Source organism: Eublepharis macularius, chromosome 17 (genome assembly GCF_028583425.1).
Source record: "Eublepharis macularius isolate TG4126 chromosome 17, MPM_Emac_v1.0, whole genome shotgun sequence".
In the NCBI taxonomy this organism is placed as follows: Eukaryota; Metazoa; Chordata; class Lepidosauria; order Squamata; family Eublepharidae; genus Eublepharis; species Eublepharis macularius.
This window is the reverse complement of record NC_072806.1, coordinates 24687257-24711062: the sequence shown is the minus strand read 5'-3', so window position 1 is coordinate 24711062 and position 23806 is coordinate 24687257. Positions and strand designations below refer to the sequence as shown.

The window sequence follows — 23806 nt, the reverse complement described above, 5'->3', positions numbered from 1 at the left end:
ACAGACATAGATTGGAAGAGTATACTAGTCTAGCCCTCCCTTGCCTTGTCAACATACCACAGTAGCTGCAATTAATTTACTGGAGATAAGAGGGAAAAAACTAGTAGAGCATTAACAGGTTTAATGCATTTAAGGAAAGGAAGAGGACCCTGTTGTATACATTTCTAGCTGCAGAGGCAGGGTTTTTTTTTGCTAAAGAGCCTTCAAAGAGGGGTGGCAGAGCAGAAGCTCTCTGTTAGTTTCAGTTCAAAGCACTTGAGGTAGCTGCCATTGGGAAGAGACCTTTTATTTTCTTGAGCTACTGTATATCACAGTAGGCAATCCTGAGTTAAATGGAGCCACACATTGTCTTGGCATATGCACCCCTTCCACGTAGTCATTAAGACGACAAATTATTCCTATAATGCAAACATACAGAAGCACATTTGGGCATTCAAAATTGCCGAAGCTGTGCAAAGCTTTAGGACAAACAATCCCTTTGAAACACGAGGGAGGGATTTTTCCTTCTTTTGGGGGGCAAACAACAACCTTTTAAAACGAGGATTTGAAAAACTTCAGGATGTGAAGATTCAGCAACTTGCATAGCAGTGAAAGCTCTTTACCAATAAACATTCTAGGAACTATTTCACAACACGGATTACTCCAGTCCTATCCCCTACTACACACATAAGATTCAAGTCCAGCAGCAGAAACCAGATACCTGACAAAAGGTGCTTTGACTCTTGAAAGCTTATACCCCGAAAATCCTGTTGGTCATTAAGGTGCTACTGGACTCAAATCTTGCTGTTTTACTGCCGATGAATACAGCTATTGACTTGAAACTACTACACATAGTGTTCTTAAACTCTACCTAGAACCATTTTCCTTTTGAAGTCTTCAGGATTTGCATGAAGTTCATAAACCACGATGTCGCTATGTTTGAAACGTAAACTGCCTGCGAGCCCTGTCCCCTGCTCTGGTTGACTTTGCAGCGGAGTTCTTGCTTTTGAAGTGACAGAGTATTTGCTCAGAGGTGTAGATCAGCATGAAAGAAGGTGGCTTTCTTTGCATGAGACTCGGAAATCCTGAATGGGCATCTCACTCTCATCTGGGAAGACTGACGAGCTCTTGGCGGCTGTTGAGTCATTCATTCCCAATTCCTAAGCAGGAAACCTGGGCAAGGAGAAAGATTCACCATACTTAGCATTTCTATAGTGGTTTCGGTGTGCAAAGTGCTTCATACATGTTATGTGTAATCTTTATAACAGCCCTGTAAGGTGGATCAACTTTATTACAGGGATTGATAAATAGCCGCTTGCCTAAGGCCACCTACAGAGTTTGTGACAGAAGCAAGATTTGAGTCAGGCACTTCCTGGATCACAGCTCCTTCCCTTAACCATTATGCTGTCCCAAAGCAACAGAAGAGATAGTTCTTCATTATTCCTTTTAATTCTGTCCCATTTTGGAACGAACATTAGTTAATTACGTGGCTGCTCTTTTTGCTTTTACTGTACTAGAGAGGAAAAGCAGAATTTTAAAGTCATAGGAAAAAGTATCTATATATATTTTAGCTAAATAAAATCCCTGCAGAGTTGCACGCAGCCAGCAGTAACTATTTTGAACTTAACATGTCACCACCACCGCCACGCATCAGTGTTCAGCATTAGGTTTCCCCCTCTGTATTCCTGCTTTTGCCGCAACCTAACCTCATAGGGGGAGGGGATGGAAGGACAGCTCAAGGAGATGTCTTCGACATAGGCACTGTGCTCCTTTTAGTCTTTTCTGCAGCAAGGGGATATTTTTTTTACAAAATTTATATGCTGCCTTTTCAGATGGCTGCTCAAGGTGGCTCACGGGAAAAACCTAAGTCAAAAAACCATAAATATTAAATTTAACAAGCCACTAAAAACCCAGCTAGAGCTAGAATCCAGCTAGATCAACATCCCTAAGTGAAAGCCAGAAATATTTTGGCCTGGCGCCTAAAAAAGGAGTAGCCTAGGTGGCCAGATGAGCCTCGAAAGGGAGGACAGTCCACAGATGAGGGGCCACCCCTGAAAAAGTCCTGCCTCTAGTAGCCACCCACCTCATGTCTTGCAGGTAGGGGCTCAGAGGGCAGGGCTTATGAAAGTGTTTACCTGGTAGTTTGAAATTGCTTGCGAAGGAAGTGAGACAGCCCAGAATGTTAATGGAAACTGATCCACATAAGCACCAACTCAGTGTAATGGGGAGACACATGCATACATCCATGTGATTACCTGCCGTTTGGCGCACAACCAGGCCCGGCGTTGACATAATCTGGCTCATCATCACTGGAGCATCCTGGAGAAGAGAACAATTCATGAGCTGAACCGAAGGCGGGAGAGCCTAGCACGGGAAATCCAAACACTCCCTCCCGCACTGATCAGCAGAACGGAGCAGCCACAAGCACGTCTTCCTCCCTGAGCCCTCTTTTACAGTGAGTGTGCCCACGTGGTAGACTGCAGAAGCTTTTCTGGAAGGTCACGCACCTTGGAGGGCTCAGATTCTTCTCCTTTATTCTGCTGTCTTTCAACAGCCACCTCATTGCTGAATGGCTCGATTCTATTTCCTGCAACCCTCCCCTGCTGCATTTCCCCCCTTCTCTCTTGGACGTTCCCTTCTCAACGGCAAAAAGTCACTGACCTGCTCTAAACACAGGACTTGCGCTGGTATGCACAGCACGTCGTGCCTAAGGTGTTCGTTGCACCTGCAACAGCTATGATCAATAGAACAGACATTCCCAGGACTTACCCGAGCCAGGTGGGGTTTGCCATAAATGGAGAGCTGCTCTGTTTTCATAGATGCCCACCTCTGCAAAACCTAAAGGGGAAACAACATTTAACCAAAAGCCAGGAGCTAAAAATTGCATCACATTTGCTTTCCAAACATTTCCTCCTGTCCGGTTTAGCACTGACTTCCTTCCCATGTTAATACAATTGTGCCAGATGTAAATAATACTAGAACTCTGGGTCACGCAATGAAGTTAAAGGGCAGGAGATTCAGGACAGGCAAAAAAGAAAGACTGAATTTATGGAACACTCTGCCGGAAGGCATGATACCCTGGGCTTAGAAGCACAAATCATTGACCGGAGCAATCGGTGAGAATTGGCTACAAACAATAAATGAAACCTCCATGTTCAGAAGCAGTATACCAGTTGCTGCAGGCAGCAGTAGGGGAAGGCCTTCATGCAGGCATCTGGCAGACCACTTGAATGCAGGACTCAGGACTAAATAAAACTTCTGCCTGATCTAGCAGGGCTCTTCTTATGTCCTTATTACTCACGTTAGTCAGGAAGGAAAAGTCACATATTAATATGGCCCTTCCTTACAGGGTTGTTGTAAGGATTACAAAATAGTCTACATGAAGAACACAACAAACGGTAAGCATATTTAAGGTGGGCAAAGATATTGGGCAAGTACATTTTGCAACTTTTGCTAGCCAAAGTCTTTAGAGCAAAGCACTAAGGTTTTTCCTTTGACACAGTTCAGGTTTAAGAAGCTCAAGTAAATGGATCAGTTTTGGTTGAAGTTAAGGGCAAATTGCTAATCGGTCCAGTAACATACAACGTACATGAATGTAAGAAGCTACCTGCTCCAAATCTATCCTCCAGGTCTGTATTTGTTTATTCCAATTTGCAGCGGCTCCCCCAGAGGAAGACCCCCAACACTGACTATTATCCATTTCAGTTGGAGATACCGAGGTCTGAACCTGAGACGTTCTATAGGGAAAACCGGTGCTCTCCCCCTTTGAGACACGGCCCTTCTGCTACCCTGAACTGCCAGAAACCATCTCACTAGCAATCAGGATCAAAAGCAGGTGAGATGGTTTCTGGCAGTTCAGGGTGAATTTGTTTGCCTTTTACAAAACGTCTGCAATTACACGAAGCCCAGACAAGGCCAATACGTATAGAAAACATTCCCTTGCAGTGCTCTTAACAGCAAGACAGAAAATCCCCTACCCAACAGAACTTACTGCATCCGGTGCCATTCGACGGCCCAGCGACGTTTTGATAAGAGCGCGAATCATCATCTGAAAGAGAGGGAAAGATGAAGTTTACTGCAGAACAAAAGCGGAGGGATACAATCTTGGAGGCCTTGACCTGATTGCTCCAGGAAAGCGAGTCACCACTCTGGTTCAGAATGCTGGACCCAGATATGGAGCTCAGCCAGACCATACCAAAAGTACTACAGCATCCCATTCCCAGCAAGGTGACTCCAGGAAGCCCAAAAGCAGGGCACAAGGCCAACACTCCTCCCCTGTTGTCTGTCCCAGCACCTAGTACTCCGAGCTATACTACTGCTGGATATGGAGGCTCCAGTCCTGACCAGCTACATTAGAAGTGCCCTCCTAGATGAGGTCTATCAAGTCCAGCAATCTGATGCCTCCAGGAAGCCCACTGGCAGATTAGACATTTGCGGCGTGGTGTGTTGGGACTAGAGCGAGAGCTGAGTTCACCCTCCGCCCAACCAGGAACCTGAGCAGACAACGTTGGGCCAGTCACTCTCACAGGATCACCAGGAACATGAAATGAGGACAGGAAGATCCATGGATGGACTCTGAGCTCCTGGGAGAAGTACTGAGATAGAACATGAGAGATGGAGGAAAGGCAGCAGCTACTTTTCAGAAGTTTGCTGCTTCCAAGCACGCTGGAAGTAGCTCACTATTCAATGGAGATTTTTCCTTTTCCTTCTCATTCTTCATTGGCAACAGCAAGTCAGATCCAACAAATCTGTTCCACTAATAGTAATGCTTTCCTTGAGCACCAAGAAGCTTGACACAGAGGTGTCGGCAGAACAGATCCGCAAGACCCGTTCCATTATTTTCTCTCTTAGGGCAGTGGAGAGAGCTACGGCAGACACTCCCTTGACCCTCCTTCCTTGGCTTACTTCTGCCCTTTTCTCTGCTTTACAAAACCTGTGCTGTCCCCCCCCCCTACCCCGCCCCGATCTTGGGAACAGTTAGCTGATGAGCCGGTGTGGTGTAGCGGTTAGAGTGTCGGGCTAGGATCTGGGAGATCCAGGTTCAAATCCCCTCTTTGCCATGGAAGTTCACTGGGTCACCTAGGGCCAGTCACATGCTCTCAACCTAACCTACTTCACAGGGTTGTTGTGAGGATAAAACAGAGGAGGAGAGGTGAATGATGTAAGACACTGAGTCCCCATTGAAGTAAGTAAAGATATAAAACCTCTTAATACAGGTCAGCTAACAAATCATGTGTCTTTATCAAGCTTACCACTGGGTGGTCTTAAGAGTTTTCTGCAGTTGTAATAATCCATAGAAATGGGTTCACTGAAACAGGAAAGAAAGATTTTTATAAATACTGAATATCAGCCATCGCAGATGAGAACTGCTACCCTGAGAGTCTGCCCAGCTCAAGGGTTTTCAGAAGCAGAAACGGACGGTGCTGATTATTCCACTTGGTCTTTAGGGGTTCTACATCTGAACTCACTTCAGGCTCTCCAGATCAGCCTCAAGAGAGAGACTTTTCCATCAAACACTTGAATAATCCTTTTGCCCCCAACTCTTGGCAGTAATAAACTCCCACTTCCTGATAGGAGGGGGCCCCAGGAGGAGGCAGCAAGGGAGACGTTTGAGAGCCTTTGAGAGCGGAACTTTATTGCCTTCCCCAGGCACCTCTCTCAGCCAAGCAAAGCGAGGCTGCCCCTGAGGCCTCTACATCCTGCTCAGCATAAGACTGAATGATGTGGAGTGGACAACTTCTGACACCCGTAAGCCCTGCCTCGCTGACCACCAAGAGACAAGCAGGGTCTCAGTGAGCAACGGTGTGTATATGCCAGTGGGGGGGCATGGAGAATAGGAAGGTGAGGCATCTTGGTGGGCTTAATGGAGCAGAAGGGGGAGAACACGCTACCAGGTTCCCCAAAAGCTGGAACCAGCCTTGCTTACAGCACTGGCGAGAGAGAAAGGCAATCAGCTTAGAAGGAGGGCTAAGTTGGAATCTCTCTTCCCTGCTATGAGAATTCTGAAGCTGTGGGCAAGCTGCAGAAAAACACCACTGGTGTTTTGCCAGGAGTGGTTGTGTTTGCGTGTGGGGTGTGACACAAATGTTTGGTGTAGTGGTTAAGAGTGGTGGGACTCTAATCTGGAGAGCTGGGTTTGATTCCCCACTCCTCTGCTTGAAGCCAGCTGGGCGACCTTGGGTCAGCCACAGCTCTGTCAGAGCTCTCTCAGTCCGACCCACCTCACAGGGTGTCTGTTTGTGAGGATAATAATGACATTGAATTGGTAAACCACTTGAAGTGTGGTGTTGAGTTGTCCTGAAGGGCGCAACATAAAGCAAATGTTACTATTATGTTGTTATTATTATTATTTCAAGACGCTGCCCCAAAGCCAGTTGCCATTCCGGACTTACATATAAGCAGCATCCTGATCCGGCTGGGTTTCTGAAAAGACAAACGATTTGCTGTTAGTTCCCAAATAAATACAGAGGAGGTGAACGTAATCAAGGCACCCAAGGTCGGCCTCCTTTGAGAACATTTTCTAACCTAACACACAGATGCTGGTGCAGGGCAGTGGCTGGGAAAGGGGTGGGGGCACTGCTTTGAATCTTACCTCTGTCATAAATTCATCAAGGGGGTTTAGAAATCCTCTCTCAGCCCCCAGCCTAAAATACCCACCCCGTGCACAGAATGGAAAGTTTTCCTGCCTTCCTTTCCATCCCTGCAGCCCCTTCCAACGCCTAAGAAAGATCATTCCTGGGAGCACAGGACCCACACAGAATGAGCCCGTGGGTTGGGGGCTGGAGGGCGGAAGGGAAGGGAAAGGGGTGAAATTGCTCCTCCTTCCACCTTCTGCAAGGATCAAAAGGGGCTGCCAGAAAGGAAAGCAGGAAAACTTCAATGCTCCAGTGGTTGAATACTGCCCATTAATACAATGCCGACTTAACCTTACAGAACGTTTGTTAGGATCACAACATACACGATGCAATTTGAACCTGCTAATGGGAGCATACAGAGGTCCAGTATTATTGTTAGATGGGCGTGGGAGGCAGGGAAGGACAAAGAAAAGCAAAAAGCCTTAGAAAAAGGGCTTTGCTGTTAGTGACAGCCAGTGTGGTGTAGCAGCTAGAGTGTCCATTAGATCAAGGAGAGCCAGGTTCTAATCCCCACTCTGCCATGGAAGATTTCTGGGCAACTCTGGTCAGTCATTCTCTCCCGGCCTAACCTACCTCGCAGGATTGTTGTGGGGATAAAATGTAAACTGCTTTCAGTCCCCTTTGGAAAGAAAGGTGGGGTAGAAATGAAGTAAATAAATGAATAAGAAGGATGGTGTAGCTAGGACGCCACATATAAAGGATAAGATCAGGTTCCTACGCCATTAACAGGTGTGCAGAGGAGGGAATTCTGAGCAGTGCAGCTTCTCATTCCCCGCCCAACCCTTTGTTTGCAAGTTCTGTAAACACCAACAGCCAAGAGTGAATCTTAGTCTTAGTTAAAAAGAAGAAAGCAGAGATGTGCTAAACATTTTACACATACCTTTCCCACTAACGTTTTGATACCTAGGCTCGGCATAGTCGCCTGAAAGCAAAGTTAACAAAGTTAACAAAGGTGGAAGAATTTTTCTAGATACCAATTTTTTTGCACAATGAATCTCTCTTAGATTTGTAACCTGCTCTCGTCTCGAGGATGGGGACACGACTTCCTCTGATCTTCATTTTAGTCTCTCAACCACCAGGTGAGGCAGGTTAGAAGACTGGGAGCCCACAATTTTCCCAAGGTCACCCAGCATGGCCGTGGAAAGTGTGGTAGAATTTGAACCTGCAGCTCCCTCATCTTTGAGTTAGAGCCAACCAGCTTTGGGGCTTGTGAAAGGGGAAGAAGGAGTCCCCTTTAACCACCAAAAAGGGCATGTCATGAGACCTGAATGGACAAAAGGCATGTGGGATGGAGGCTGTATTAAGGAGCAGAATTAGGTAATGTTGCATGAAAAAGGGGAGGTTGCAGGATCCATCCCTTTATCCAGCATTAACTGCTACACTGCTGTGGCTCTCTAATGCAAGTTGCTTACTAATTTCTGGCACTTTTCTTCAAGGCTGCGTTTCTATTACGGGGTTGCCTCTCACATTTTCTAAGAGCTCAAATGGAGAATGGCTTAGGTCCAAAGATCCAGAAGTTCCTAGAAATCTGCTTTGCCATGTCCCCCTTTCTTGCTGCATCCCCTGAAAAGCTACTTGAGAGGTCTGAGGATCTTCAAGTGTGATGTAAGGTGCAGCAAAGAAAGGGCAATTAGCAGAAATCCCCTCGCACTGCACAAGCTTTTAAAGTCTCCCCATGCGGCATCCCACACTGTTGCCAACAATCCCGCCCCCCACCCCCACCCTCAGGGGCATCTCTTTAGGAGCGGCAGCAAGAATCTATCCTCTGTTGATTCTGCCCTGTTTTCTTATCAGAGGAGGTCTTGAAATACCCTATTTCAGATTCAGATGAAAAGTTGATAAAGAAAACATTTCCTAATGGAAATGAAAGAAAATAAAGGGGTGGAGAAATGTAAAAGATTATGGATACAGAACTTCAGTAATCAAGTACAGTGGAATAAGATATGGAAAGTAAATGTTAAAATAACTAAATCTGCTGTGTTTAAAGAGAATTTATACAAGATGTTCCATAGATGGTATCTAACGCCAGATAGACTGGCGAAAATGTTTAAAAATATGTCAAAGAAGTGTTGGAAATGTAAAGAAGGTATAGGGACATTTTTCCACATGTGGTGGTCCTGCAAAGAGGTGCATAGATATTGGATAATGGTACATAAGTTATTACAAAATATCCTACAGATAACAATTCCTTTGAAACCAGAAATTTTTTTATTAACCTGTATGCCGGATATAAAGAGAGAGCAAGAACACTTGGTAATCCATATAGTAACAGCGGCTAGAATCTTATTAGCAACTTATTGGAAACAACAAAGAATCCCTCAGCAAGAAGGATTGATAACAAAAGTAATGGAGACGGTGGAAATGGATAAATTGACATTGTTAATGGAAGGGCAAATGGAAGATTTTTCTGTACCATGGGAACCCTTCTACAAATGGATGACAAATAATTACAATGTTTAAACATAAATATGATACTAGACTAACTGTATAATGACATAATAGAATTCACAATTAAATATGTAACAAGATGAAATATAAGAGGTAAAGAAATAGATAACAGATATCGACAAGCAAAATGATAACTGTCTCATATCTGCATATGTATGTGTGGAAAAATAATTAAAAAATATTTTTTAAAAAAAGAAATTCCCTATTTCCAAACCATATGGTTTGGAACCAAAACCGGCAAATGGAAATGGCCTGGGAAAACAACTTAGAAGTCAATGAAGATCATTTAGCAGTAGGGAGGCAGTTCAGTTTTTGGCAGTACCCAGACGAAGGAAGGCGGGTACCCGGAAATTCAAATCCCCTCTTCAGCAATAGAAGTTTGGCTGAGCCATGGTTTCTCCTGGTCTGTTTCCCATCCGTGAAAGGGGAATTTTTAACCTCCTATTTCACATGACTGGGATGAGATGATTGCTGTGGGCACATTCCAACCCCTTTTCAACCCCATTGATGCTAGTGGGAGAAATCTGACAACTAGCTACATGAGAATTAACTTCCATTAACTGAATTGTGCTATTTAAATGTTAAAATAATTTTTAAAACCCCTTACCAGCATCACTTGGAATTGAATATTTGCGGCTTTTGCTAAAATAAAAAGGCAGCGAGGAAGAAATATGTTTATAATTTATTATATTATTACTAGAAATCACCATAACTTCAGCTGATCTAGCACATTTTCTCCTCACAAAGCCTCCATGAAAACTAAGATGTCATGCATGGATTGTTTTCCCCTCCTTATTTTATCCTCACAAAAACCCTGTGTGTTAGGTGAGCTGATGGACAGTGATGACGACGATGACAGCAACATTCGATTTATATACTGCCCTTCAGGCCAACTTAATGCCCCCTCAGAGCGGTTTACAAAGAATGCTATTATTATCCCCACAACAAAACACCCTGTGAGGTGGGTGGGGCTGAGAGAGCTCTGAGAAGCTGTGACTGACCCAAAGTCACCCAGCTGGCTTCAAGCGGAGGAAGGGGGAATCAAACCCGGTTCTCGGACAGGTCCAAGGCCTACCCAGCAAGCCTCACAACAGAGATTCAAACCCAGATCCTAGAACACACAGCACTCAGCCTACTCATAATAGATATGACATTGTCTACCTTGTCTTCTGCATGTTGCACGGCATCTTAAACTGTTCTTGTCTTGACACTATAGGAAAAAATGGAGAACCCGATATCAAGGAATGATTTTGAAGGGAAAGCTGCAAATATTACTGTGTTATTGCATGTTTCCCAAGAGCCATCTTGTGTTGCTGTCCCTATTTCTACCTTTCAGAGGATGTCTTGTTAAAAACTAACCCTTTCCCTCAGTCTCTAGACATGACATTTCTGTGAGAGGAGGAGGGTTCATTTTCTCTAGCACACATCCATGTTAAACACACATGCCAGGCATCGAGCAATTACACAGTTCTGTCACATTCTCTCCACGCCTTGTCATCTTTTTTTCTAAACAAGAGTCCCAGACTCCTTAGCCTTTCCTGATAGGTGGGAAGAGGGCTGGGGCGCAAGATCGGAGAGATACAGGAATAGTCTGGTTTTCACCTGTGAAATGTTGCCAAGGTATGTTAGGTTTTCTTTTGGTAAATGGAATCAACATTCTCTCTCTGATTGTTCAAGTCATCTATATGGGCTCAAAGTACCCCGAGATTCATTTTCTCATCATAGGATACACCTTCGCCTTCTGTATCTTCCGCTCAAGCACTACAGAGGATTTTACATCATGAGGTGTGCATCTGTGGCAAATTATGGGAGGGAATGGCCCTAGCCAGAGCTTTTTTTCTGGGAAAAGAGGTGGTGGAATTCAGTGGGTTGCCAGCAGGAGGTGGTGCCCCTGGTACCAGAAGTGCGCGTGCAAAGTGTATGCATGCTCCCAGGGCCAATGATGTCACTTTGGGTCAGCTGGAACAAGGGGGGAGTTTTTTAAAGTTTAAATTGCCCTCGGTGAAAATGGTCACATGGCTGGTGACCCCGCCCCCTGATCTCCAGACAGAGGGGAGTTTAGATTGCCCTCTGCGCCACTCCAGCAGCGCGGAGGGCAATCTAAACTCCCCTCTGCCTGGAGATCAGGGGGCGGGGCCACCGGCCATGTGACCATTTTCAAGAGGGTCCGGAACTCCGTTCCACTGTGTTCCAGCTGAAAAAAAGCCTGGCCCTCGCATCCCACCTTTGTTAGCAACTGCTCATTCTGACACACTCACTTGAGTAGGAGCGTACCACTTCAGTTATCAGCTGGTCTTCACACCTGGGGAGGGGGAAGAGAGAGACTCTTGTGAATGCCTTAGGCAGTGACATTGCCAATGAAGATGATCGCCAAACTACAGGTTTCAGTCAGTGAGATTCTGCATTCGTGCCTGTTGCACAGCTGGACAGAAGCACCAGCTTCCAAGTTTTATCTGAACTAAAACCAACGTACAACTTCCACACCGTACGTTATATAAGATATTTTGCTCTTAGAGCATGTACAGAAAACCAGCCTCTTCTGCTTGGGTTAACACAGCCAGTTCGTCTGCATCGGGTGGGAAAGGGAAGAGTTTTCATGGAAGATGGCATTTCTCCCAGGCCCCTGTTGATGCCACCTTCTCAAAAGGAACAGCCAACTGGCAGACAACGGGTCAACCTGGCCCACAAAGCAATGTCTCTTCAGCACAATCCTACACAGGTTTGTTCAGGTTCAGACTCACTGGAATCAGCTCAGACTGGTGGAATTCTGTAGAGGATTGTACTGTTCAGGTGGGCCCTATCAAATTTTAATCATGCAGCAAAAAAAGGGTTAATTCACCAAAGACATTGTGAGGGTCTATTTCACTGCTAGTCTGAGCAGACCTTTCTGGAAACAGATTAATTACAAAGCCCTTCAACCCTTTATGTCATATCAACACTCCATCCGGAGAATAGAGCAGTCCCCCTCCCCAGAATACAGAAGACCACCGCTATCATAAGTCTTTCTTACTACAATTTCCCTAGGACCCTTCTCCACATAAGACGGGAGTTAGCCCTTGGTGTTGCTGACTGCCAAGAATCCTACCAGGTAATCTTGAGCCACAGCAGGGATTCAGGCCTGTCTCTCCCAAATTCAATAACCATTCAACACACTGGCTCTTAGAATTTATTCCTTGGAGTGAAAATTGGTAGAAGGAACATTAACAATTTGAGATATGCCGATAAACACCAAGTTCCTGGCAGAAAATAGTGAAGACTTGAAACGGCTACTGAGGAAGGTTAAAGGAGAAAGCGCCAAAACAGGATGACAGCTGAACATCAAGACGACAAAAGTAATGACTACTGAGGAATTACAGTTTTAAAGCTGACAATGAGGAAACCAAAATTGTTCAAGATTTTCTATCCCTTGGCTCAATCATCAACCAACAGGGAGACTGCAATGAAGAAATCAGAAGAAGATTGAGACTTGGAAGAGCAGCTGTGAGGAAGCTAGAGAAGATCCTTAAAGATAAAGATGTCTCTCTGGGAACTAAGATCAAGATAATCCAAACTATGGTATTCCTGATTACTATGTATGGATGTGAAAGTTGGACAGTGAAGAAATCTGACAGGAAGAAAATTGATTCATTTGAAATGTGGTGCTGGAGGAGAGTGTTGCGGATACCATGGACAGCCAGAAAGACAAATAAGTGGATACTAGATCAAAACAAGCTGGAATTCCTCCTACAAGCTAAAATGACAAAACTGAGACTATCATACTTTGGTCACATCATGAGAAGACAAGATTCTCTGGAAAAGTCAATAATGCTAGGAAAAGTGGAAGGCAGTAGGAAAAGAGGAAGACCTAAAACGAGATGGCTGGACTCAATAAAAGAAGCCACGCCCTCCAGTTTGCAGGATCTGAGCAAGTCTGTTGATGAGAGGACGTTTTGGAGGTCTTTCATTCATAGGGTCGCCATAGGTCAGAGGCGACTTGACAGCGCATAACACACACAAATGAAGACATGGCAACAAGAAGACATGAGGCTTGAAATACAAGGGAGATGGTGGCTGATTTACTTACCGATTCCGCTGACTGTTCAGTCCCTTCTTCTCCTGTTTACTCCCTACAAAGAGGGGGGAGACAGAAGAATTTGTGAGCAATGCCCCAAAGCTACCGAAAAAGAAACATGATTAAGAACAGCAAAATCAGGGCAGCTAGAAGAGAAGATGCAAAGGAAGGCACCCCAAGATATGCAAAAGCAGGGGCATCTTTTCTGAAGTTCTCCAACAGGTAGCCCAACAGCTGTTACAGGGTAGAGTAACTCATGCTTCTGGTAGAGGACCCAGGAAAAGATAGCCAAAAGATCTGCTCTGGGACTGTCCTGATTTTTAAAAAAGCTTTTACTTCATAGGGGTTTTGTTTGCACAACTTAGCTGACAGCTTCATTTCTGGTGCTCTTCCTAGTCCACCTTCTGCTTCTCAGAGAGAACAAAACTTGGTAATGTGCCCCTGAGTTGGAGGAATAGCTTGGAATATTTTTATTTCACAGAAGCAGCTCTCATTGAAGAAAAAAAGTTGGGGGGGGGGATCCCTGATCTATTCAATGGAGAGAGCCTATCATCATTGTTACTGTACCCATTTTATACAGATAGGCAAACTGAAGTTAAGCGCTTGTGGCTTTCCCAACACCACACGCTGAGCACAAGGTCTGAGCCAAGAGCCAAACCCAGATCCTCTTCCTCTTCTCCTAGACCACACCTAGGGCTCCTTTTCACATAGATTTAGGTGGTGGGATAATACCTGCCTCTTTCTGCAGGCAACTATTTCAACCACACACCTTTCCAGGTCACAGTCCCCGAGATCCCAAGACGAAAGAGAAGATAGTTAAGCGCCATTAGGGAGAGACACGGTTAATCCTTACTGCCCCGTTGACATTTCATGCACATGCTCACAAGAGCTCCCAACAGCAACAACGAGACGGCCGCCCAAAGCAGTTCCACCTGGTTCATAGTTTAATCTTACTCCAGTTTCAGTCTTGAACACATAAAAACAATGGAGAGAAATAAGCCAAATGGGACCACATAACCGCAGGCATCCAGCAGATGACAAAGGGAAGGGATTTCAAGAGCTTTGGAGGACGGGATATTTCATTCAAAACAATTTCAACAAAGGAGGGAGGAAATTTTTTTTTTAACATGCATGCTGTCAATATATGGGTGAGGAAAGATGACCCCCGCCCCTCACAGAGACCTTAGTTCCATATGGTCTTTTCCTACAGGCACATTTCTTTCCCAACTCTCTTCAGGTATATACACTTTTACTCATAAAGACCAGAAACGAGTAAAGAATCTAGTTTGGTTCTAGGCAATTAACAGCAACCCAGTAAGGTAGGACATGGGAGGAGGGGGGGAGAGAACTGAGGGGGCCCTCCTAAAGTCCTCTAGTGTGGCGCTGTAATTCAAGTGTCTGATTAGGATGTAAGAGACCCAGGTTCGAATCTGCACTCTGCCATGGATGCTTGCTGAGCGACCATGGGCCAGTCTTGCTCTCTCAGCTTAACCTACCTCACAGTTATTGTGAAGATAAAACAGAGGAGAATAGTGTAAGCCACTTTGGGTCCCCACTGGAGATAAATGTGAGGTATAAATGAAATATATAAACAAACAAAGCACACGCTATTCAGACAACCAACTTTTCAAGATGTTAGACAGTTCCTGATAGCGAAATCGAAGAGTCCAGTAGCACCTTTAAGACTAACCAACTTTACTGTAGCATAAGCTTTCGAGAAACACAGTTCTCTTCGTCAGATGCGAAGACATATCTGACGAAGAGAACTGTGGCTCTCGAAAGCTTATGCTACAGTAAAGTTGGTTAGTCTTAAAGGTGCTACTGGACTCTTTTCGATTTCGCTAATACAGACTAACACGGCTAACTCCTCTGGATCTAGTTCCTGATAGGTAATGGACTGTCTGTGCTGAGCATCAGCTTGTCCAACAATCCAGAAGCCAGCATGAAAACATCGGAGGAAAAAGTTGGCTTCCCTCAGACTGATGCTGGATGGAACAAATCTTGTCACATGAAGACTGATCACTCAGCAAGGAAAGGAAACAAACAAACCCAATGACTCTTCGGAGCAGAAAGGAAGAGCAGCTTCTTTTAGAGGCTTAAAATCTGCTTCCGCAGTGAATGGAAACTGGAATCTTCACGAGGGAGGATGACCAAGAAGTCATCAAAGCCAATGTGGTTCTTCTACTGCAAGGAAGAATTCATTCTCCCGCTCTCCCAAGGCCCATATATACCAGCCTGTGCTACCTGAGGACTGCAAACTGATCCAAGGCAGAGACTAGATACACTGGAGAAAAATGTACCTTCAGACAGGATACTCTGCCAACCCAAGAAAGCTCAAGTAAGCAAGTCAAACTGGAAACTCACACTAGCATATATAGAGAAGTAGCAATGGGAAAGGAGGGAGGGCTCATTGGGAAATTAAAGCAGGAGGTCTGCTTCGAATGGAAAAACCAAATAAACTTATCCAACCGATAAGGCAGAGAGCTTGCAGTAATGCGGATTATTGCAGGTTCTAGAGGGCTCAGCCTTACCAGGAGGCTGGACTTTCGGCCTGATGCAGCAGGACTCTTCATGGGTCCTTATTAGCCAGGTTAGGGAAGGAACTTTCATGTTCAGAGGCAGTAAAACCAGTGGCTGGTGACAGGGCTCCAAAAGCGGGTATTTAGGGGTGGGGGGGCATCAAGGACATGCAACCTCTCCTGAGGCCTGGGTTGTTCTGGAGGCCTAAGAAGGCCATCTACTTGATTTTGCTCTCATGCAAGAGCAAGGAAGCAGTCAGCAAGATGCATGTGAATTTTGGCTGATCGCTTAAATCTCGGGGCTTCAGCAACAGCTAGAAGTCTCTAAGAACCCAAACCACTCAATTTCACCCTTTGCCAGACCAGAACACAAAGCTATTGCTTTTCCGCAGCAATATATCCCTTGTATGTTTTCCAAATATGCAAAGAGTTGAGTGAGGAAACTGGAGTTCCTAGAGAGGCTTCTTAGCAAATAACTTACATCTTCGAGACTGGGTCTATAAGGGTGATGCCCTGATAGACAGGCAGTCTTGAACAGTCAGTCAGCCTCTTGGTTTAAACTCTTCAAGTGCAATCATTCTAGAGCATCTTACTTAGTATTGCAAACTATAATCTTAGAGCAGCCTTCACATCCCTACGCTTCGAAACAATGCCAACCGCAGTTTTAGCAGGCCGCTACAGTAAAATACCTAAGGACCAGCGCTTCTGTCCCTGTGGAACATCTGCAATTGAGGACTTACCTCATTATATTCTTAACGGCCCGTTGTATGCCCAACCTAGGACTAAATTTCTTTCTGAGATGTTGTCCAACCTTTGTACCCACTCAGATCCCGAGAAGATTGCAGTTTTATTAGCCGACTCTGATGCTAACACATCCTACAAAATGGCTTTATATGCCCTGGCTGCAAAAAAAATACGGGCTAATGCTGTGCTTAAGGGATAACATTAACATTGAACATTGGGGATTTTTACTGTTTTAACTATGTATACTTTTATTGTCCTGTATGAATTTGACAACCAGAAATGGTTTGATGGTTGTATCTAGTTTTAAATTTTAATGCTTTGACCATGTCACATCAATTTTATTCAAGCTTTTGTTTCTGTTTTTGTTTGTGACTTGTAACGGCCTATGGCTGAATACAATAAACCTTTCACTATTCACTAGAGAGGCTTCTTCCTTCTACGTTCTCTTAAACGTTGGCAAAGTCCATCCCTCCTTTTGTGTCTGAGGTCTCTCTCTTACCGTGTGGTTTGCCATGCCGAGAGGAAGTAATGAAAGAGAAGTAAATCCCACAGAATCTAGGCAGGGCTTATTTCTATCCGCACACTCCTTTTCCTTCCCCCTTCTTGCTTTCCTTTGTAATTTTGTGTTTCTTTAATTTTTTTCCCTATATATTTTTGTATACATTGGAATAATAAACCAATATACATAAAAAGACATGAGTTTGGAGGAGAGGGTTTTGAACAGGAGTTGACCTTAATGTTAGAAAATTACCCATGAATGTCAGTGGCTTCATACAGCGTTCTGGAAAATCTCCAAAAGCAAGTAAGAAATAGAGATACTCAGGGTGTCTAAATGAGATCTGCATAGAACAGGAGAAACCCCATAAGTATTTAGGTATGATCATACAGGATAACGGAAGGGAAAGCTCACAAATTAAATATGTTTTTTCTAATGCACAAAAGAGTGCTGGAATGATACAAAAATCTTACTGAACCAGAAGATGTTACAAGATACTTTAGGAAAAATGTTTATCCCCATGTGGAGATGGGAGTGTTGAGTCCCTTCACTGTAAAATTTATGAATATATTAAGGGAAATGTATATTAAACCTATAATTAATAGTCTGCCAGGAAAAGAGAGACCATCGTATAATAATGTTAGATGAAACAGGGATATGACTCTCAAAGTGGCAAAATTTGGTTTCAATGGTCATTAATAGAGGAGGAAATCCTGGTTAAATACGGTGAACCCTAGGTAAGTTTTGATGTAATACAATAATATAAGATAACTTGAATTCTACACAATTTACATTATGTAAATTATAGCAAGGTACAATTTTACTGATTGTTTAGCAATATTTTAAAGTATATATTGTTGATTGATTAATTATGCTTTTAGGATGGTATAATTATGCTTTTAAGTAAATTTTAAATTTAGGTAATTGCTGAATTGTTTAACGTTTGTTTTATACGGCTTGTGCCGTGCCGATGTTTGATGATTTGTAATTTTGACTTGGCACTGGGAAAGTGATGGCCTTTGGTAATGAAGACTACTTACTTACATTAAAAAAATAAGATCCAGAGGAGTGAGCCGTGCTAGTCTGTACTTGCAAAATAGTAAAAAGTCCAGTAGCACCTTTAAGACTAACCAACTTTATTGAGGCATAAGCTTTTGAGAACCACAGCTCTCTTCATCAGAGGCGATAAGAAAAATAAGAAATCGTTTCAGATGTTAAATCTCCCCACCTAAATTTTGTGTGTGTGTGTGTGTGTGTGTGTGTGTCTTTATATGTGTGAAAGAGAACAGGACGAGTCTTTGTCAAGGGGCCTGAAGCAGTTCTCAGCAATCCAGACTGGGGGGGCAAATAACAACAACAACATCCAATTTATATACCACCCTTCAGGACAACTTAATGCCACATTCAGAGTGGAGCTCCGAGAAAGCTGTGGCTGACCTGAGGTCACCCAGCTAGCTTCAAGCGGAGAAGTGGGGAATCAAACCCACTTCTCCAGATAAGAGTCCTGCTGTTCTTAACCATTACACCATACAGGATACCCTGCATGTATAGCCACCCCAAAACATCTAATCTGGCCATTATGACAGGATGTTGGCCCTTTGACCTGATTCCAGCAGGACTCCAGCATGATCTAGTGGTTAAAATGTTAGATTAGGTTTATTTTTTTTAAATTTTCTTTGGATTTCTATTCCACCCTCCCCACGAATGGCTCAGGGCAGATTACAACATTTTAAAAACACATTAAAATTGATTTACACAATTGAAACCATAAATTAATTTTTAAAACATTCACACATAAAAAGAGATACCCAAGATACCCAAATCTGAATCCCCACTCGGCCATGGAAACTTCTTTGGTGGCCCATGGCCACCATGGCCACCAGTCTAACCTTCCTCACAGTGTTGTTGTTGTGAGGATAAAGTGAAGGAGGGGAGAATGATGTTGTAAGCTGCTTGAGGTGCCCGTTGGGGAGAAAAGCGGAGTCTAAATAAATAAAATATTCCTATGACTCTCTCACACTGAATGGAGTTCTGGGCAGAGAACACCTTATAAGGTCCACACACCCAACCCCGCTTTGTGTTGATGGTACCAACATACCTTTGGGTTGAACAAACCTGTAAGTCTTGTGGTTGTAGATCAAGGTTGGGAAATGCTATTCCAACATTTCAAAAACAACTGGAAAAGAAAACGTGAGTATGGAATAAAGTTCGGCGATTTGTAATGCTGGGTAAAGAAAAGTGGCACGGCTAAGCAAATGATGCAAAACAAATTTATCACCATCAGGTATGAAATCAAATTATTTTAAGCAAAATCCCGTGTCCCTACTTCATTTAATGGGTTTATTTTGACACAGATCTCTTGAGATCTTTCTGAGGTCATTGTAAGAAAAAAGTGGAATAAAAATAAAGATAGGAGAAGGATTTTCTCTATACAGGGAAAAATTGTGCTGGCAAAGTTAAGGATCAATATATTGTCGAAGGCTTTCACGGCTGGAGAACGATGATTGTTGTGGATTTTCCGGGCTGTATTGCCATGGTCTTGGCATTGTAGTTCCTGACGTTTCGCCAGCACCTGTGACTGGCATCTTCAGAGGTGTAGCACCAGAAGACAGAGATCTCTCAGTGTCCTGAGAGATCCCTGTCTTTCGGTGCTACACCTCTGAAGATGCCAGCCACAGCTGCTGGTGAAACGTCAGGAACTACAATGCCAAGAACACAGCAATACAGCCCGGACAATCCACAACAATCAAAGTCAAGGATCGTTTACAAAATCATTTTTCAACAACATGCAGTAATGTGAGCCAAGTGTTCCGAAAAGTTATTCCACAGTTTGGAAAAACCAGTCTCCACCATCCTTGAACCATTGGTACTCCAGAGTGTGGGACCAGCTCATTATAGATAAAATAACAGACAATTTATTGGCTAATTCCTTGACATCTATTATGAAAAATGGTGGTCTTTCTTAACACTTCCTCCCAACCATCTATACCAAGATATATTGAAAGCCTAGCACTATGAACTAAACCAACTATACCAATATACTGTGACTTATTCTTGTGGTATATGAACTACAAATTATAGTAAGCAAGTGTTTTAAATGTTTTTCTTCGAAACCTGCAATCTTGTATAACCAATATATTACTCCATGTATTTGCTATTTAATGTTTATTGTTATTGTTTGTTTTATAATTAATAAAAGTTGTTTATTAAAAAAAAGTTATTCCACAGGAAAATGCAGAAAATCTTGATGTAAACTGCTTTGTAAAGTTTAAAGATAAATGAAAATAATATAATCCCCTTTGTGCAGCAGTAGGCCCCTTTACAAGGCTCCAGGAGAGCGGAGTAATCATCTGAAGCACTCCTTCATTCTCTCACTGCATCTGACAAAGAGAGCTGTGGCTCTTGAAAGCTTATGCTACAGTAAAGTTGGTTAGTCTTAAAGGTGCTACTGGACTCTTTTGCAGTGTTGACGTAATTTTTGGTTGAAAAGTTGTGTATCATGGCTGAAAAAAACAGTGTTATTACATTACAAAAATGCATATCGTCACTTTCATCAATATTTGACGCCAAACTTTAATATGCTGAAAATTTGTCCTAACTACAAAAACCCAATCCTCTGAAAAAAGACCCCAAACTATTACCTACAGTTGCAAAATATAAAAGAAAAAATGGGATCCTTTTGTTTTTAGGTTTTTGAACCAGAAGTTCAAGGGATTCTGAAAAAAATAAAAAGTTGGCAGCACAGCCTACCAAGACCTGGAGGTGAGCAATGCATTCATTACTGCTATGGGCTGAAGGGCGATTATAGCGATATGTAGGGAAAGGAGATGGAAAAGTGTCAGTAGGGCTATGCAGAGATTAAATTTCTAGCTCAAACAAGGCAACAAGAGCAGAACCCTCCCCAAAGCCCATGGACCACTAGACTGAGCGCAGAGCAAACCTACAGCACAATCCAGTGCAGATTTACTCTTGGCTAAACTCATCGATTTCAATAGGCTTACAGTGAAGTAATTCTGCAATGCCAAAGGGCCAGGTTTGCCACTGATGCAAGAGGGAGGAGTCCCATTGGCCACCATATAGGCTATGGTGGGAATCATGTGAACCATCCCATGTGTAACAGGAGGCTTTTTAAGAACAAAGGGAACTGGGCAAGGTTTCGTGAAAAAGCTGGGAGGGTCTAACCCCAAGTCCTGAAATCACTCCTGGCTCTAGGTTTACATTACTACTAACCAGCGTCATAGAAGGAAGACCTGAACATTTCAAATGTGGAAACAAAGTACAGTCAGTTCATGGTAACCAGGCTTCTTTGATAACTGAGTCCAAGGGCAATTGCCCCCGTACCACCCCCTCCTTTAAAAAGGGCCTGTACAGTAGGAACATGAATGCCCCTCCCCAAAAAGACAGTCCATCAGAATGCAGGGTGTTACTGCTGCAACTGTCATCCAGCTTTGGAAAAGGAAATATTTTAAATAAAATTTATCAATTCATAAATAAAGGCTGGTGTTTACCCAGATGTTGTAGATAATGACTATGACCAAATTTATTTTGAATTAGCTGATTATAACCCGTTAAGTTTCAGAACCTCTGTGTTACTGGATTCAAATATTGTACTTGTAATGGAGCAAAGAGGTTGAGATTATGACCCCCCCCCCCAAGACAGCAGCCAATTTGTCCATCACCAAGTACAGGAAGTCCGATTAATCTTGGGCACATTGAAATGTAGTACGTAGCAAACGGAACTCTCTCACATAGACGCTTGAGGGAGCTTGGTTGAAATGGCGAGATTAGAGCAACGGTCCAAATCGTTATATATATACACAACCCATTTTTGCTAAATCATTAACTTTCCAATAACATACCATTTTTGGCTAGATAAGTTATACCTAGCAAGTGTTAAATTATTACAAACTGAAGGCAAGAGGGGGAAAAAAGAAGAGGAAGCAGCAGTTGAGTGAACAGAGAGACTATTCTCAGCACAAGGAAGCCAAAGGGTATAAAATCAAAAAGCTGTCATTCGAGAAGGGGTGCAAGAAGCAACCCAGAGGTGGCCATACCTTGTCACTTGGAGGTGTTCTTGTTAGCTGGAGCAGATGTTGGTCCTTTCTTGTCAGGCCATCCCTCGCTCTCTTGCATGTTCCCCGTTTTGCAGAAGCAGCCGACCTTAATGTGGTCACTTGCTCACAGGGGGACAGTGAATAGGCCTCTGGTTTCCTGTCTCTGAGTCAAGAAACCCAACATCCGCTGCTTGAGCATGGACAGCGAAGCGTTCTTTGACAGCCGCAAGACTCGCCCAGCAGAGAGACCTTAGAACAGCAGGGTCAACGGCCATTTCCCAAACTGAAAAGCAGTGCCTAGATTTCGCATTTTCTCTCCGTAGGCCAAACATATCTGACTCGTACTGCTGAAAAACATGGTGCAGGAGAACTCAGAAAGCAAGTTTCCCCTGCTCGAAAAACATGCCATCAAATCCGGGCCAAGTTCGAAACGGCTTGTGAAATGCTAATAGTAGTTAGCATCCACTCCAACCCACAAACTGTGCCTCTCTTAAGGGAAGGGAGTAGGTCCACACAGTACGTGGCTCTTCAGAGGATCAGCACCCGTTTTTCTCACAAGGCAAGTCACTCTTAATGAACGTCCCCCATCCAGACTTCCTGCTTCACTGATGAGAACTGTAGTTTACACACACACTTGCATTTCGAAAGGTGCTCGGACAGGAGGTAACGGGCAAGACGGAGACATGCGTACAGGTGTGTACAGGCACAACAGAGCACACACTCATTTGATGCGCATTCCCTTCATAGGCTTGCAAACACCTATCGAATGTTTGACAGCGAAGCATTTGGAGACAAGCACTAGGATGTTCACCTACCACTGCCTCTGGACCTAGAGGAAGTCTTTCAGTGCATTAACCCCCACGTCTTCACCTAATGTACCTTTCAGAGGGCTGGTGTGAGAATGAAATAAGAGAGTACAGAGGTACTTGTTTGCTGCCCAGAATTTTTGAGGAGAATAGAATAAGAAGGCAGGTAAAGAGGGACGTGTCGCCCATACAGCAAACTAACTCCCAGCATCCGAAACAGTAGAGATGTTATTGAACAAAAGGGTGTGTAGCTTCTAAGCAGGTTTCCGTATCAGCCTAATTTTGCACAGCTAAGAATACACACTCCCCCCTCAAAGAGGAAGTCAAGGTGCAAGGTGGGAAACCATTATGTCCCCCTTTGTAGAGGTTTTGCAAAGGAAAAATACAATTAAAATAAACCTGGGTTAATGCTGAATTGGGGGGCAGGGTGAGCTTCCTGGCCTGCGGCCCAGTATTATAGGAACCAAGGGGCTCGCACTAGCAGTGGTGCTGGCTTGGAGTGTGCCATACAGGCAAAGGTGAAGCTCCCGACATAATTTAGCTCAGTGGAAAGAACGAAGATCCTTTTGCCTTGCCACAATCTGAGTGTCTAAGAAAGGTGAAAACACACCAGTAGGGACAAAGTACAACTCTCATAAATAGTCAATCCAATCAGTAACACGAGTCAGGTAAGAATACAAAGACGGGTGCACCAGAAGTCATGTGCAACTGACTAACATATATGATACAAGAAATCCAACAGGAAGACATCCAACAGGTAAGTCCAGAGATTCCAAGTATTTGAATAAAGTCAATCAAGATATATAATACATATTTTCTTTCAGGTGGAGCTGTGTTCAAAAGCTGCTGCAAAGAAGCCCACGATGCCCGACAGACCGTGCCGGCTGAGTTCTGCTGTTTCCGGAGTTCCGTATGGATGCCGTGTGAGACTCAATTGACTGTCCTGACTTGGGCATGTTGGAAGTGTGAATTAATTTCTGTTTAAGGTGGTTAAATGTTGCCCCTGATGACGTGGGAAACACGAAACAGCGGAACTCAGCCGGCACGGTCTGTCGGGCATCGTGGGCTTCTTTG

The 23806-nt window shown here is 43.8% G+C and overlaps 1 protein-coding gene across 2 annotated transcripts; it reads right to left on the bottom strand.

Moving 5' to 3' along the window:
- Positions 1 to 101: 101 nt before the first annotated feature.
- LAT2 (linker for activation of T cells family member 2) lies at positions 102 to 22062 on the bottom strand. Of its 2 annotated transcripts, XM_055001960.1 has the most exons (14): positions 21927 to 22062; positions 18971 to 19048; positions 13967 to 14079; positions 13126 to 13168; positions 11321 to 11364; positions 10224 to 10272; positions 9670 to 9704; positions 7495 to 7536; positions 6372 to 6402; positions 5232 to 5287; positions 3971 to 4027; positions 2749 to 2817; positions 2235 to 2298; positions 102 to 1152 (listed from the first exon to the last, which is right to left on the bottom strand). In XM_055001960.1, the coding sequence occupies exons 3-14, from the start codon at positions 14052 to 14054 to the stop codon at positions 1140 to 1142; spliced, it is 591 nt and encodes a 196-aa protein (XP_054857935.1). In that variant the 5' UTR covers positions 14055 to 14079; positions 18971 to 19048; positions 21927 to 22062; the 3' UTR covers positions 102 to 1139. The 2 variants fall into 2 exon arrangements, with proteins under 2 accessions (XP_054857935.1, XP_054857936.1); XM_055001961.1 differs by lacking the exon at positions 18971 to 19048.
- Positions 22063 to 23806: the final 1744 nt, after the last annotated feature.